The 17,583-nt window shown below is 31.4% G+C and overlaps 2 protein-coding genes across 2 annotated transcripts in view; one reads left to right on the top strand and one right to left on the bottom strand.

The window, feature by feature from the left end:
- The window catches only part of LOC129231599 (nuclear receptor-binding protein-like), a 95,339-nt gene that overhangs the window by 1,597 nt on the left and 76,159 nt on the right, over window positions 1-17,583 (bottom strand). Inside the window, exons 11-12 of the mRNA XM_054865958.1 lie at window positions 9,696-9,882; window positions 5,867-5,986 (exon numbers count right to left, since the gene is read on the bottom strand). Coding sequence (XP_054721933.1) covers window positions 5,867-5,986; window positions 9,696-9,882 — 307 coding nt within the window. The remainder of the gene's footprint in view (window positions 1-5,866; window positions 5,987-9,695; window positions 9,883-17,583) is intronic.
- Window positions 16,810-17,583, top strand: part of LOC129231597 (ribosomal protein S6 kinase 2 beta-like) — a 31,360-nt gene continuing 30,586 nt past the window's right edge. The window contains exon 1 of the mRNA XM_054865956.1: window positions 16,810-16,985. Within this exon, the coding sequence (XP_054721931.1) occupies window positions 16,810-16,985 (176 nt within the window). The remainder of the gene's footprint in view (window positions 16,986-17,583) is intronic.

The following is a 17,583-nucleotide window of genomic DNA, read 5'->3' as shown; positions in this document are numbered from 1 at the left end:
TCTATTAGAAATTAAGCCTATAGAACCTATAGGAATGAAAAAAAAAACAGGATATTCTATTAAGAATTCAAGTATAATCAAGATTCTTGATGGTTTTTTAGCTAAATAAATAAGGGTAGGGATGAATTTAAAAAGATTCGATTTTCTTTCCATTCAAAACCTTAATGACTGTAAAAATGACAAATTTCTACAATAGTTTCTAAGAGCTATTATGCACTGTATTAAATTTTTACATCAGAAAGTAAACTGATACAATGTCTATAAAAACATTTAAAATTTGTTTAATATGAAGCACAACTTCCGTATACTGCAGTTCTAATTTGCAACATGCATCTCAACATACATATAAGTAAAAATATGCAGAGCAAGAGGTATATAATGTTCTTTCAAAACGCAAATTCAGGGGTCAAGACAATTTTGTTAAGTTGAATCAGACTATACTACTATAATGTATGTATGCACCTTACATCATTAATAAATAAACATAAAATGAATGATTTACATGACATTTCAGTTTAGGAAATTAATCATTTTAATTCCTTACGAAATTTTGTCAAACAAATGCTACTTTCATGTTAGTGTGATAAATTAATAATAGCTATTACACTTCTTAACATATATGTAGTCAATTCTTAAACGCATATTGCTTGGGACCAAGTATGTTGCAGATTTTAGATTTTACAAGGTATCAGGTTACAGTTTTGTTATGAAACATTGCAAAATTATTAGGACTACTTTCAAAAAAAAAAAAAAAAATTATATTTATATATATATATATATATATATATATATAATCAGTTGGGTGTCCCTCTTACCCCTTAATAATGGATTAAGTGAGCCAACCCCATTTAATTTAAATTTAAATCAAGCATATCTAAAAGAAGGGGAAAAGAGGTTTTACTTGACAAAGTACAGTCGAACCTCCATATATCGAACTTCCACATATCGAAATTTTCTATATATCGAAATTTCAGCAAATTTCTATGTTCATTACATAGAAAAATTGTTTCTATATATCGAAAAAAAATTCCATACATTTGTAGATTTTTTTTTTCCACTTCAGACTTTGTCTCATGAAAAATGAAAGTTATGGGAGAAAATTATGTTCACTAAAGTCTGCTACAAAACGCATAAGGAATCTGGGGTTGAGGGTTGTGTAGATAGGTCGTTGCTCCGTTCTGGAGTTCTTAAATTCTCTCAAGTTTATCTCAAATCTAAGTTGTAACCAGTAACACTGTAAAATCAGTTTCAAGTTATCCCTTTTGTCAGTTGATTATCATTCCTTGTTTTTTAGCTTCAGTAAAAATCATCAAATGAAGTAGACTGATTTTTTACTCTCGATTACACTGTCGAAACGAAAGCCCCCCCCCTCCCTCCCAATGTTGCGAATCAAGTTAATTGCAGAAGAATGAAGATGTATGACGGAGCAAAAATGTAATTTCTGTTATTTTTTTATTTTTCAACTTTTATTTAATCCGATGCTCATATAAATTAGAAATTGGGTTTTATACACGAAAATCAGCTTTAATTTTAGTGATTTAGGAGACTTGTACGATAAAATAAGATCGTTATATATCGAAATTTCTATATATCGAATTTTTTATCGGAAATTTGCTACTTTGTTATATGGAGGTCCGACTGTATATACATTTTTAGTATGTATTATTTTTTTGTAAACGCATCAGTTTACAAGATAGTTACTGTCTCTTAAATATGTATGACAGAACATTTTTAAACAAAAAACAATTACATGTGTTAAATTTATTGAAAGCCTATAGTTATATTTTACTTTTAACACATAAAGGTGTGTTCAATGAACGTAATATAGTTGATTAAGGTCGATTTCGGTAAATTAACCAAAACTATAAGCTGAAAAAGAAATTGTAAACACTAAATGGCTGCGTCTATTTAATACGTGCTAAAGAAGAACAATCATCATACTGAACTTCATCCTCAGTAATGATTCAACAGCATCTGCAACAGGCCAATAAAAACTCACCATTTCTATTCATTCTTGCCATATTTTTTTCTTTAATTTGTATTATCAACTTCCAACATTAGACCCACATAATACTTTATGGTTTACTTTGATGTATGTTTAACAAATACATAATCACCAGCTTTAGCAGTTTTTACAGCTGAACTATCAATTCTTATCAGAGCATCATAGTTGTGTTTTATTTTATTAATACAAATATTTAATCAGTTTGCGTTTTAAAATCTCCATTATTATAGGGGGACCCACTTACCCCTTATAGCAAAAATTTACAGGGTAAGTGGGACCCTCCTCTTAAACACTTATTAACAATATTTTATACAAAAATTCTTGCTGCTGTATGAACTTGAAATTAAACTAAACGTGAAAAATTAATTATCATAAAAAAATAATAAAAACTAACCTGGAAACACTTATTTGAAAAATGTTGCTTGAACTCACGAAAAAAAAAAATATTTTTAGATTTTTTTTTTTTTTTTTTTTGACTAAGTACAGGGCTCCCAACACATTTTAGCTTAAGAAAAGGGTAAAAGAGGACCATTTTCAATCAAAAAGGGGACTAAAGAGGACCAGTTAGGATCAAAAAGAGGACCTTGGGAGGACCACTCATAGTTAAACCCATGAAGCACCAAAAGGCAAATTAGTTGCCAGCTGCTAAATTTGTGAAGATAATTCATTAATTAACTATAATAACGAAAGATACAATTCTTTTATCACCAGTGAAACTGATTTTTTTTTATCCATTGATAAAAGTGCATAACATTGTGGGGGGGGGGCACTTAGTTCAGCACTTAAGGCAGCCTCTTTAGAACTAAATAGGCATAATGATACATTTTGACGGATCACTGAAGGATAGGTGAAGTTGCACTTCATCTTTATTTAGTTTAAAATTATTTTTATGTTTTTCTGTCTTTTAATGCTTCTTAATATAGCGTTGTCATACACCAAACAAAAAAAAAAAAAACTTTATTCTCTTGTTGTTTTCCCCAGTCTTTAATTTTGTTCCCATCTTCATCAGTTTCACCTAACTATTTGCTGAGAAATTTAAACTTCCTCATGACTCACACTGAAACCTAAAAAATATTGTTTAGATTTTCAACAAAGCTACAACTGAGTTTATAATAAAATTATTTTGTATTTGAATTTTAAATTTAATCTCTTTATCACACGGTTCATACCCTTTAGGGAGAAAAAAAAATTTAAGCACTTTTCAAGTGTAAAAAAATGTTTTTCAAGGTACTACCCTAAATTCGCACTATAAATATTACATGCAGATTTCATTTAATGCTAACATATAAATAAAAGAAAGTAATATAAAAAGTGTACGAAAACAAACTGCTTTTTCTACAAGAAACAATTGAATAAAAGGTTTACTGTATTGAAAGTTTTTCTAAAAATGTCTGAAATGCTTAATCACAAAGAGAAGCACATCAACTTAGATTTAAAAAAAACTCCATGATTGCAAGACCATGAGTGCTTTGAACTTTTATGCGGGTGGGGGGGGGGACTGATTCCCCTCTTTAGCAGGCATCATGACAATGAAAAAAATGTACAAAAATTCACCTTTATAAAACTTTATACTTCAACTTTGTTTTAAATACAAAAACTAAGTTAAAATGTTATGCACTCAATTGTTTACATTTAATATCCCCCCCCCCTATAAGAAACAGTAATAACCGAAAATAAGCTAATAATAATTAAACTTAAGTTTGCAAGTTAAGGTTGCAAAACTAGAAATTTGAATTTAAAAAAAAATACATTGATTTTTTAGTTATTTAAATAAAAATTAAAACGAGTTAATCTAATGCAGCATGTCAAAACAACTTCAAATTGCCAAAAATATAAAAATATTTATTAGATGCAAAACGATCGAAAGCTCAGATAAGCAAATTTTCACGAACCAAGTTCAATTTTGGCATACTTTCCATAAAATAAATTTATTTATTTTCTACTAAATTAAACACAAAACATGCTAATCTTAGGTAGAATTTGGGAAAATAACATTCGATTGCGCAAAATATTTTAATATTTTCATGATGCAAAAAGATTGAAATTTCAAACACTAAAACCCATTTTCCGCGAAGTCCAAGTAAGTTTCAATATTGCCATGATTTCCAAAATAATTACTTTGTTAATTATTGAAATTAAGTTAAAAATAAGTTAATCTAAAGTAGTATATGTCAAAATAACTTCCTATTGTCATAAAAATCAAAATATTTACAAGATGCAAAAGGATTGAAATTTCAAACGCGAGAATAAGTTTTCCACGAAGTGCGAGTAAGTTCAATCTTGTGATGGTTTCAAAACTAATTCCTTCGTTAATTATCAAAATTAAACGAAAAACAAGCTAATCTAAAGTAGTATATGTCAAAATAACTTCCCATTGTCATAAACATCAAAATATTTACAAGATGCAAAAGGATTGAAATTTCAAACGTGGGAAGCAATTTTCCGTGAAGTCCGAGTAATTTCAATGTTGTCATGGTTTCCAAACTAATTCCTTTGTTAATTATTGAAATTAAATGAAAAATAAGCTAATCTAAAGTAGTATATGTCAAAATAATTTCCTGCTGTCAAAAACATCAAAATATTTACAAGATGCAAAAGGATTGAAATTTCAAACGCGAGAAGCAGTTTTTCGCAAAGTTTGAGTAAGTTCAATGTTGTCATGGTTTCCAAACTAATTCCTTCGTTAATTATTGAAATTAAACGAAAAATAAGCTAATCTAAGGTAGCACATGTCAAAATAACTTCCGATTGTAAAAAACATCAAAATATTTACAAGATGCAAAGGGATTGAAACCTCAAACACGAAAGCAATTTTTCGCGATACTGCATATCGAACCTATGTTCAGAAAATTGCACTGATGAAATATTTTTAAAAGAATTACAAGCAATCTAAAGTATGCTTTAGATTGCTTGTAATGATTTTTGAAAGAATCAAGCAATAAAGAAATTTCTCATACTTTTTCAAGGCTTTCAAGCACTTGGAAAAGAAACTTTATATTTTTCAGGAACTTTTCAAGGTTTTTCAAGGGCGCAAAATTTACGAACATATGCGCCTGTAAAAAAAAATGGCGCATGCGCCACGAGATTACTTCCGAATTTATTTGCAAAAGAGGTGGTTCATTGCAGCGCTACTATTACAGTAAACGCACGACACAACAGTCTCAAGAGCTTGGGATCCAATGAAAACTTTGAGATGAATATTCGAGTTATCGAGATCCGAGATCGGAAAGCTCATTCGTTATTGCAAACGTGAGGCTGCAATTCCGAGAAATATCGGTAGCACCCTGCTCCGCGATTCGACGTCATAACTCTTCCCCCAAACCTCTTTTTTATGAATTTCCATGCTGCAGCAGTTGAAGGAGTAATGACGTCAATCTGAAGTGAAATAATACGGGAAAGTCAGGTTAAGGCGCCGCGGCCGCGTATTTGGGTGTACACATTGGGGGTATCTTTGAACACAATGGAAACTTTTAAAATCTGATTTTTAAGTAAAAACAATATAAAAGCGGACTAATCGGACCAAAATGTTAAAAAGCGGTCTAAAGCGGACTTAACCTTAAAAAACGGACTTTGGCGGGAAAAGCGGACCATTTGGGAGCCCTGTAAGTACTATGACCTAGAAAAAATTCCACGAAACCCAAATATATGCAAAACTAATTATTGTGATGAAATTTAACATGATTATTGCAAAAAAGTTTGAAAACTTTATCTACACTTCAGTTTTAGGGGTGACTCACTTACCCCAGTGACCCACTTCCCCCAACCAATCCTATATATTTAGTACAACTGAAAAGATAATGAAATGAGTCAATATGATTTATTGAATAAAGAAAGTTAAGAAAAAAAAAAGATTCTAAAAACCTGATTAATGAATCCATGCTGCACTAACTCTTCTGATAAATCATTAGGTGTATCCTTTGGAGTAACTTCACATGATAATTGTCGATTCATTCTGTCATCCATTCTTAGCAGTACAGTCATCTAGAAGATTCGTGGAAATGCTTACATTAATCTTACACAAATTTGGTATCTAAATTTTAAAGAAAATAACTGAGCAGTATCACCATTAAAATGAATTGAAAATGTAATATTCTTATAGAAAATGTAATTGCTGCAATAACTTCAGATCTTTTTAATCTTAAATACGATAATAAAGTGAAATATTTGCTATCTAATATTTCATTGCTATGATTATACTAAAGCACATATATAATTAAAAAATATATATATAGTGAAAATTTCATTAGCAGCTACCTCTATTTGGCAAGCAATTTTCTATGGTACCTATTTTGCCTCCTAGCTACTCAATGCTTAGAGTCCTCAAGAGAAAACCAGGAAACTTACCACAGTTATCACTTTTATCTCTTACCAGAAAATATTCTTATTTAAATATATGTTTCCTTACTTCTAATTTCCAGTTAACTTTATCAATATTGGCAAACCCAGAATTTGGCATCTCTAACAGTTCTTATATAGTCAGTCTTTTTGTCTAAATAACATCGTTAATTATCTGTCAGACAATATAAAATTACATCAGTGTTGGAATTTCATCAACTTTTATAAAAATCGGTAGCAGTAAAATCAGGAAAATGTTCAAATTATTGATCCTTGCATAGGAATTTTTTTATTTTGGGGGGGGGGGGGATTTGGCTGAGTGTGCATAGCTGATCCCTCTTCTTCAAACTGTGTTTTTAATTAAATTATTTGACACTTATATGCCACTAATATGATAATTATTGAAATAAAGTGCACAAGCTTTAAAATATTACTTCCATCCAGAAAAAGAGGAAAATACTAATCATTAAGTAATGCATAAACAATTTGAAAAATTCAACCAAATGAACTTAACACAAGATGTCAGTCTGTGATTTCAATAGCCGAACTAGGTTTCTTTTTGAATTTTGCAATTTTTGATAAAAGTCTTCTGAAATCTTTAAAATAAAAAGACAACAATTACAGAGGAAAACATATTTTGCTTTAAGCAAATTGGGAGATTGTTGCAATCTTTTTACTTGAAAAATTTGTAGTGGCAATTTTTTTCCCCTGTTTGAAAAATAAATTATCTTAACAAAATCCCAGAATTTTCATTGATTATGAATGATTTGTTGAGCACACCCTCTTCCCTACTGTTTGGAAAGCTTTTCTTTATTAAACCTTTTTCTGCATATAACAATTTTCCAAGGTAGTAATGTCCTTGCTGTTTTTTGCTGACATAACATTTCCGGTTCCGGCCACTTTCAGTCTATTTCTTCATTCACGTCTTATTTTTTCTCATTCACTTGTGTATTGTTGGGCTGGTTGTTCCTTCATTCTTTTATGCACTGAAGAAGAGCTGTTGAAGCACTGAAGAAGAAACACCAAAACAGCTGTTTTCAGAGGTTTTTTTTACCTTTTCTTAAATGCTTTTATTTGTACATGTATGCATGTTGTCATATTTTTACTCACAATATTGAACACAAACTCTTAACGCATGTTACAAGAACGTTATCCTGAACCCGAATGGCTTAGAGTATACACAGATGGCTTTATGAATCAAGATAACACTGGAGCTGCATACAAACTCTTCTTCTAATATGCACCTGTAGGAAGCTGCATGTGAAATTTTTATGCCAAGATCATTGCTGTTTCACTTTTCACTAAAGCAGTCAGTCATCTTAGTTGACTCTAAAACAGCCATTCTGGTATAATTTAAATATCTGACTGGTAAAAAAAGACTGACAGCAAAAACAAATCAAGAAATGCCAGAATCATAACATTTTTGATCACGTGGAAATTTGCCTTTGTTTACAAAAAATAATGAAATAAGAATACAAGAAATTAAAGAGCAATTTTTTTTTTTTTTTTTTTTTTTTGACATTCATTTAGAATGTACAAGTAGTTAACAAAAATAATAGCAGCAAAAGCGAACGTTTTGTAAGTATTGCAGTCGCAAAATCCAGTATTTTATTGCGAAAAAAGAAAAAAAAAAACGTATAAAAATTGTGATTTTAAAAATGAAACTTATCATACAAAAATGTGAACATTACATTTATAATCATGAATATCTTTATTACATTACACTTTCTAAAACACTTATTTACAAAAAAAAAAAAAAAAAGCATATTTAATTGTTTCTCTGAAAGTAGGGGGTGAACTCATAAGCGAAATTTCAATCATTTTTTTGCAATTGTTTTTCCCTAAGAAAAGAAACAAAAAAAAGAGAGAATTTTTATGCATTTCAGTTGCTCTTTTACTAAAATAGTCGATTTTTCCAATTGTTGATAACAGAAAAAATAAATAAATAAATAATAATAATAATAATAATAATAATAATACTCTTAAGTCAGACCAAGTACAAAAAAAAATGATACTCTTAAGTCAGACTATCGTGGATCAATGTCCAAAACAACTAAAACATATGCTGCCATGGACCCCATAAGGAGCATAAGGCAAAATTCAGATTTAAGATTAGCCATGAATGCATGGCAGAACACCTAAATAAATAGGCATCCTACCCTCAAATGTTTGAAAAATCTGCAAAGTGGATCCAAGAATACAGAACACCTTCTTAAGAGCCCAGGCTTTGATCCAGAGGTTCAGAGGTTGGTGAGAAAAACAAATTATGTTGGGATGCCAGAACTCTAATGAACACTTATTGGTCAAACTTGATTCCTTTTACTTTCTTGCTTGTTCGAGTATTTTTTATTTTATTTATTTATTTATTTATTTTTAAGTTTTACTTTTTCTTTTTTCAATACATTTCTGTTCCTTGTTTCTTTGTCAAGTATTGGGAAGTAAAAAGAAATTAGAATTCATGAACCTCTACAGCATTATACTGGTATCTCCATGGTATGAAACCAGAAGATCAACCAAACTAAGGAATTAACTAAGGGTGAAAATCAAAAGCAACAAATTGTATAACCTGTAAAATATTAGAAAAGATCTTCATCTTAAAGTGGAATGATAATGGTAGGAAATGAAGAATACAAAACCACACACAAATGCAGATGGAATCTGCCATTTGAGTTTTCCTCATGTGAAATATTCATAATTTTTTAGAACAATAATATTTTTAAATAATTTTAGAGACAATAGCTTGCTGCAGTTTTTGCTGTAGGAGATGATGAATAATGAATTTATCAATAGTCAGAACAACTAGGTCACCACTTGCTGCTTCAGATGAATAAAAGAAACATAAATAAACACATTCACTAATCTAAATGATTTAAAATTTCACCATAGATAAAAGATGAAATTTAAAAAAAAAAATATTTTACTTATGTTAAGGTTCACACCACAGGAGAATTATTAAAATTCATTTTTAAAAATTCATTAGCAAAATGCTCAAAATGAATGGAATACTACACGTAAGAACATGATACATACAGCTATAATTTGGCTTTAGAAAGAAAAATGGACTATGCTGACAGAAGTATTGAATACTACTACTCTTACTACTTTAGCATCAAAATACAAAATGTGGAGGCAAAAAGGTAGGTGGGGGTGGGGGTTCACTTGAACTCTTAACCCTCTATAAAGTGGATATATTACAAAATAAAGAGAAGTAGCTTTTAAAATCATATTAATCTAAAAAACCAGAAAGATACCAGTATATATGGGAAGTTAAAAAAAGGTCAAGTTCAATTTTGTAAATAAATTTAAAAGATTCAAATGAAGTTATGTTCAAGAAAAAAAGTATACAAATTCATACCAATAAATTTAAGCTATCATCCTGTGGCTTTATATTACACATGATGTTAATAATTCGTCTAGTTTCCATTTCTTGCACTTCAGGAGATGTTGACTTCATCGAATCAGACATATCAGGAGTATTTGTTCTTTCTTGCACAACAGGACAATGAGTTGCAGCATATGATGTAAGAGGATATATTCCATTTCTGTAAGAATTTGAAGCAATTTTGAAGGAATGAAGTTATTTCAAGAAGTTTAAACAACCAACATTTATGTAGATAGCTTCCATGATATTTTGCTTATGATTCATATCAAGATATTATTTCTAACTGCTTTGTAAAACAGGCATAATTTTAACATATCTTGATACACTTTGTTTCTACATTGTAACAAAATGAGGCACATAAATAATGAAAACCTGTTACAATGATAATGATTATAATAACATTTATTTGCATTGAACTCAATGTAACTCAGTAGAGAGAAAAGAGCTACAAGCAAGAAGCTGTAGCTAAATGCAATATTATTCTTCCTTAAAAGGGATGGAAGCAAAAGCAGCTTTCAAAACCAATCTAATTTTTGCTGATTGGTTTACTTAAAAGCTTTGTTATGCATAAATAGGTAAATGTTTTAGCATCAGTTTATGGGCATTAAAATGCAACATTTACGTACTCGAAAACATCACACAGAAACAAATATGAGGGGCATGTCATAAGTATAGTGTGCACTTATTTATTTTTATTTATTTTCTACTAACAGGTTTTATTTGGTTGCATACAGCTATAATGTGGCTTTAGAATGAAAATTGGGCTATGCTGACTGAAACTCTGAATGATACTACTCTTACACTACTTCAGCATGAAAACTTTAAAAATGTAGAAGGAAAAAATAGGGGAGTTCTTAACCTTCTATAGAGTGGATATAATAAAAAATAAACAGAAATAACTTTTAAAATCATATTGGAATTCATCCAAGGAATGCAATAAACCAGTATACATGAGAAGTTAAAACATTAAGTTCAATTTTGTTACTAACTTTAAAATGCTGAGTAAAATTATGTTAAAAAAAAGGTTGCCAATGCCTCTTTACAAGTTTAAATGGTGTCCCTCTTTTTTTTTCAATGACAGTCTGAGGCTAGAAAGTCTTTTAATTCTATGTAATTTAGGGTCATTCCATAGTGACTAAAGTAACATTCGCAGCTGATTTTCAAACTCTTTTTACTTACACTGGGAGTAAAAATAAATGTGTTTTGGTTTAATATGCATATTTAAAATGTACAAGGTGACTATTTTTCATTTCTACCAAGAATTTGAAGCAAAATAAGCGCTGGCAGGTGTTTTTTCACCAAAAAAGGCATCGTGACTAACGTAACATTTTTGCAACCCTGAGAAACAATGCTTATGTTATGAGGCAAATTTTTCTGAAACTTACGCAGGTATTAAAAATTGGCCGCTATATTTGTAAGAGGAAAACAATCTATTTTTTAAAATGTACTACAGATTTGTTACAAATGAATCTTTTTTGGTCCTCAATGTTACTTTTACGAAAAACTGTGTGTGACTAACGTAACGTGACTAACGTAACCATCGAATAACAAACAAAGAATGCATATAAAAAACTTTTTATAATTAATTTCTTGCTCTTATATTACTTTTACACTTTTTAGGAACCTTCTTTGTGTTGTATTTATGGTTCTTTCTTTACTTCTTTTCTATATTAGTGTAAGAAATTGAATAGAAGAATTCAGTTCAATTAACTCAATTTGAATGTGCGAAAAAAAAAAAAAAAACAAATAAAAAAACTGCTTTTACAAACTGAATAACGTCATTCTTGGGTTAATTAAATCCTAAATATATCTCTTTTAAAAAATTAACTTTTTTCAAGTTGGTAGTTTCACTGAATTCTAGTATTCTGCTGATATACTAGTTATCGTCATAAGAAACTCCGTAGTACTTTCAATGGCATACTATTTTTTAAGATTTACTGATTCATCGAACGAATAGTGTTGTGCATCCTTTTGAATTAAAATGTAATATTGAAAAAAAAATATTTGAACGTTTTTGCAGAACACATTTTAATTGCGCAAATGTTTGAATTTCTAAATGATCATTCTTGCATTTTCTGAAATATATGGCAGCAGTGCTTGTTGTCACAGTATCATGTAACATCTTCAAATGTTTTCCAACGAGCAGCCATTACTTCATTTTAATAATAGGTGGCGATGTATTTTCTAAAATATAGAGACGTTCTTCTTTGTTAAGACTGTATTTCTATTATCTTAATTTTGAAGCTTGGATTCTTGTGTTAAATGCACATTCAGTAGAGTACTTATTTTGCTTTACTCACCTTTTTTTTTTTTTTTTTAATAATTCTTCAAATTGGAAGTATCTTTATAAAGACCTTTAAAAAAGTATTTTTCTAAGTAAACAGAAGGCCTACAATGTAATATTACTGGTATTTTTCACCCGTTATATTTTTAATCAATGTAAAATGCCTACATATTCAAATTTGTTTATGAAAATGTACATTAAATTAAATAAGTTTTAAATATTAGCAGTCATTTTTAAAATGTTACGTTAGTCATATGCAAACTGTTACGTTAGTCACAGCTCAAATGTTACGTTAGTCACACTAATTACTTTATATCTACTGATACTAAAATAAATATTTTGCACTTTTAGTAGATATGACACAGATGTAAGAAAATAAAAAGTTCTGTTTGGTTCAATCATCTGGTTTAGTTTTTAAGCAGAAAATAGTACATTTTCGTGACTAACGTAACGTAAATATTTTCAGTGAAATAACCAAACTAATCAAAATACTTATCTTATAATGCATGCAAAAAGAACTGTTAATTTTACTGGGCCAACATCTAATCATTTAGAATAAACATAGTTCTTTTAAAAATTTGCAAAAAAATTTTACATTACACAAGAAAACGTAGATGCGTGTTTTTTACACATGTTAAGCCTTTTCTATAACCTCGCACGTTTAGAGCCAGAAGAAAAAAACCGAATGAAATTTTTGCGAACTGTTACTGGATTTATGTACTAGAAAGTATGCTGAATGAAATAATAGGTCACAATTAAGGCTTTGTGGTAAAAAAATTTCTGAAGTTGAGGTTGACATTTCTATGGAATGACCTTTTACCATTTTCATTCATCAGTCGAATAGTTTGGGCACTTGCAGTAGAAAGATTTGCCACAAACGTGAAACAGCTGCCTCACATAGGTTCTTTTCAATCTTCGGGATTAAGTTAAAAACTGGTGGGCTCATTTCAGAACTTTCTTTAACCTATGTCTAATTAAAAGCAAGTACTTCAAGCAAAAGATACAAATACAAATACAAATACAAATGTGACGACCAGCAACAGGCTCTGGGCCCAGCTAGGCTGGTCCTAGTCAATTAATTAGTCCCCAATGAAGATCAATGGCCCTCTTAAAGCTATCCACTCCCTTGCTCTTTACCGCCTCTCTCGGTAAGCTATTCCAAGTGCCCACGACCCTGCTAAAGTAGTAGTTTTTCCTGATTTCCAAGTTAGCCTGAGATTTAAATAGCTTAAAACAATGACCCCTTGTCCTGCTTTCCCCGCAAAAATTTAATCCATTTACATCTTTCATTTTGATAAATTTAAATAACTGAATCATGTCCCCTCTGACTCTCCTTTGCTCCAGGCTATACATGTTAAGCCTATTAAGTCTGGCATCATAATCTAAATCTGAGAGTCCCCTTACTAATTTAGTTACCCTTCTTTGAACCCTTTCCAATACAAAAATATCTTTCTTCAGATAAGGCGACCAAAACTGAACAGCATACTCCAAATGAGGTCTTACTAAACTCCTATATAAAGGCAGAAGAACTTTCTTAGATTTGTTTGAAATAGATCTATTGATGAACCCAAGCATTTTGTTGGCTTTGTTACTAGCAATACTGCACTGTTGACTAAATTTGAAGTCCTGATTTATAAAGACACCCAGATCCATAACATTTTCTGCCTGATTTATGACTGAACCCTGTAAACGATATCTCATACGCTTATTTCCATGACCTAAGTGTAGCACTTGACATTTCCCTACATTAACTGCCATACCCCATTTATCTGCCCACTTAGTAATATGATCTAAATCCTCTTGCAGCTGTTTTACTTGTTCTTCATTTTCGACAATCCCCATAACTTTTACATCGTCAGCAAAACAATTCATGCTTCCAGAAATATTTTCATTGATGTCATTCATAAATATAATAAACAAAAGAGGCCCTAAAACTGATCCCTGAGGAACCCCACTTAAAACATCACTCCAATTAGAATGATTTCCTCTCACAACTACTCTTTGCTTCCTACCAGTAAGCCAATTTCTAACCCAAAGTAAAGTTTTTCCTCCTATTCCAATGTCAGCTAACTTGCTGAGAAGAGCAACATGCGGTACCTTGTCAAAGCTTTTTGAAAATCAATATAAAAAACATCCACACATTTTTTGTTATCTAAAGCTGAGGTAACCTTGTCGTAGAAATGCAATAAATTAGTAGTACAGGATTTACCTTTCCTGAAACCATACTGCAAACTAGTCAACAGACTATTAGTCTCTAAGAACATCATGATCTTAATTTTGATCAAAGTTTCAAAAATCTTACAAATCACCGAAGTCAAACTTACAGGTCTATAATTCCCAGCAATACCTTTAGACCCCTTCTTGAAGAGTGGCGTTATGTTAGCCAGCTTCCAGTCCTCTGGCACCGTCCCCGAGTTATAAGAAGCATTGAAAATATTCAAAATAACATCCACTAATTCCTCTGCACATTCAACTAAAATTTTTGGATAGATATTATCTGGTCCCGGAGCTTTAGTTGCTTTAATCTTTTTCAAATGAAATAAAACCTCCTCCCTGGAAAATACAAAATCCTCAAGCTGTATAATAGCTTGTGTCTTGTTACTGTCAACTGTTGAGATACAGTTGTCGTTAAACACACTGGAAAAAAAGTTATTTAGTACATTTGCAATATCCCTATCGTTTTGGATTAAATTTCCATACTCATCAACCAAAGGCCCAATTTGACTGTTTCGAGCTTTCCCAGAATTAGCGTAAGCAAAAAACCTCTTAGGGTTCCCATCAATGTCATCTGCCAGCCTTTGCTCCAATTCCCTTTTCTGAATCCGTACCAAATACTTAAAATTTCGCCTTGCCTTACCATACTGGAGCCTCTCCGCACTCTGACCAGTTTCTTTAAACTTACGAAAAGTGGCTTGCTTATTATTAAGAGCTTCTTTAGTCTTCCTGGAGAACCACATAGGCCAAATATTGGTACTAACACCTTTTCTCCTAAATGGAACATAGTCCCCAACGGTTTTAGCAAGTTTATCCTTAAATTCCGTCCACTGCTGATCTACGTCGCTATTTTCCAACCCTGACGAAAAAACCTCTTTCAAGCTCTGCCTAAGTGCAACAAAATCGGTGTTTCTGAAATTGGGCACAAACCTAAAATTATCATCTTTGCACACTTCAAATTTAACCCGGAACCTAATGCTGTTATGATCACTATCTCCAATATGCTCCCCTACACTCAACCCCTGAACAAAACTACCTATGTCACAAAAAACTAGATCCAAAATGGCCTCCTCTCGAGTTCCCTGAGTTACAACTTGATCTAAGAAACAGTCACCAATTACTTTTAAAAATTCCTCTGCTTTGCCATTACCAGGATAAAAATTATTCCAATCAATACCCGGAAAATTGAAATCCCCCATTATGATAACGAATCACTTACTGGACATGTCACTAATAATACGGTACATCTGTTCATCTTGTCCCTGGTTTGAATTAGGTGGCCTATAAATGTTTCCAAAGCGTAGCTTTTTGCCCTTGCTGCTCATCAACTCCAGCCAAACCATATCAATGTCAGTAGGCTTAACATTTATGACCAATTCATTGCAAATAAAATTGTCTCTAACATAAAATAAAACCCCACCACCTCTTTTACCTACTCTATCCTGTCTGAACAAATTATACCCAGCAATATGTAATAACTCTGCATCAGATTCGGTAGCCCATGTCTCTGTAATTCCAATAACATCCAACTTCTCATCCATAACTATGCTTTTCAATTCATCCATCTTGTTCCTAATACTGCGAGCATTGGTATGGAAAACTTTAAGCATGCCTAAGTTGCTTTTATTTAACACCCTGAAATTTCCTAAATTACAATTGTTAACATTACTACTTTTGTTCGTCACTTTATTTCCATTTCTAGCAATACCCAAAAAAATTTCATTTTCTCGATACCTGATGCTTGAACCATACCCCCCGGAATGATTTGAATAGAATAAGAAAGTCTACTGTGTGTCAAAACCGCAACTCCCGTAATTCGCCAAAAACACATGAGGTAGGGTAAAATATCTATATGCATATTGCACTTTGTATCATTTGAAATAACGTCAAATAGCACATCAGATAACTGCTGACATATGTTTCGGCGTTACAAGGAATGCACGTTTCAATGCAGAAGAAATGAACTTATGGATGAAAAGACATCTGAGAAAAGCCCAGGTGCAGACATGTGTTTGTTAACGTGTGTGTTTAGGGCATAGACGCCACAACCTAGGGGGTGGTCGCACTGGCGGAGTGCCAACAGGGTAGAGTCCCTCCGCCACGACCTCCGTTTCTGTGCTCAAGCAGCTGTCAAACCAGGCGCTCTCCGCCGCTTGGCAATTTTAGCTGTTGCCACTGTTGTTCTTTTTCTTTAGTCAAACACCCAGTGAAAACCCCGCTCCATATAATCCATTCTCCACTGGACTACAGGAATTTTATAATTATTTTTTAATTTTCTATCAATACTAATTTAAATACAATTCGATGAATAGGGCATTAATTTTTTCTTGAAAATGAGATGAGCACTTCACTAAAAACTTCGATTCATTTCAATGAAAAAAAAGAAAGGTTAATTTCAGTGATATACATCGTAATCGTGCTTGATTTTTTTTTTCTCAGAAAAGTAAAGATTCTTGAATGGAGTGTGTAGAATTTGATTTTCTCAATGAAAGACACTGTGCCTGTCAGCATATTGTATGATTTCGGAGTTTCAAGGACTTCAGTGTTATTGGGAAATACTGGGAGTTACCTAAAGTAGGATAATATTTTATGAAAGTTTGGAAAAAAGAAAAACATCGCCCAGAATATGGGCATAGAATTATTTCAAGGGGCAGAAGATCCAGTACAAAAAATTCAGAAAAGCGTAATATGCCTCTTGCACTGATATCAGATCCTTGGCAGCGCATGCAGATTCAGGATGCTGATGTCGGAGCTGAGGTATTTTAGTTTTTTAGTTATTATGTGCCTACTCTGTTGAAAATTGATTTTCCAAAACCTCTCTTCCAGTTACAGAAAATCTCATTTACTAAGATTTGTATACAAAATAAATTACTTTTTCTGAAGGATCGAGAAATGATTACCATTAATTTCACCATCCTATTTGAATTATTGAATATAAATCAAGATTCAGGATGCTGATGACGGAGCTGAGGTATTTTAGTTTTTTTAAAAAAAATTATTGCCTTTTTTCAGTTGAGAATTGATGTTCGGAAACCCTTTCGTACAAAATCAGAAAATGTATTTTCCAAGACTTTTGTCTAAAAAAGTCTTTTTCTTGAAGGATCAGGAAATTATTACCAAATTAATTTCATCATGTTAATTGAATCCTCAAATGTATCTATTTCAACTTGATCGTCTTGTTCAGTGAATTAAGCTTCTTTGACAATATGTTTAGGAATGAAAATTTCATCAATTTTTTTTTTAAATAATTGTTAAACCTATCAGAGTTGTATACTTAAACAAGTTTAAAAAAAATGACAGTTCAAATGTCTTCTAAATCAATTTTTCTAACTTAACAACTTTGAGAATTAAGAAATTGGAATA

This window comes from Uloborus diversus, chromosome 10 (genome assembly GCF_026930045.1).
Source record: "Uloborus diversus isolate 005 chromosome 10, Udiv.v.3.1, whole genome shotgun sequence".
Taxonomy (NCBI): domain Eukaryota; kingdom Metazoa; phylum Arthropoda; class Arachnida; order Araneae; family Uloboridae; genus Uloborus; species Uloborus diversus.
Note: the sequence above shows the minus strand (reverse complement) of the source record. Positions and strands in the feature narration are given on the sequence as shown.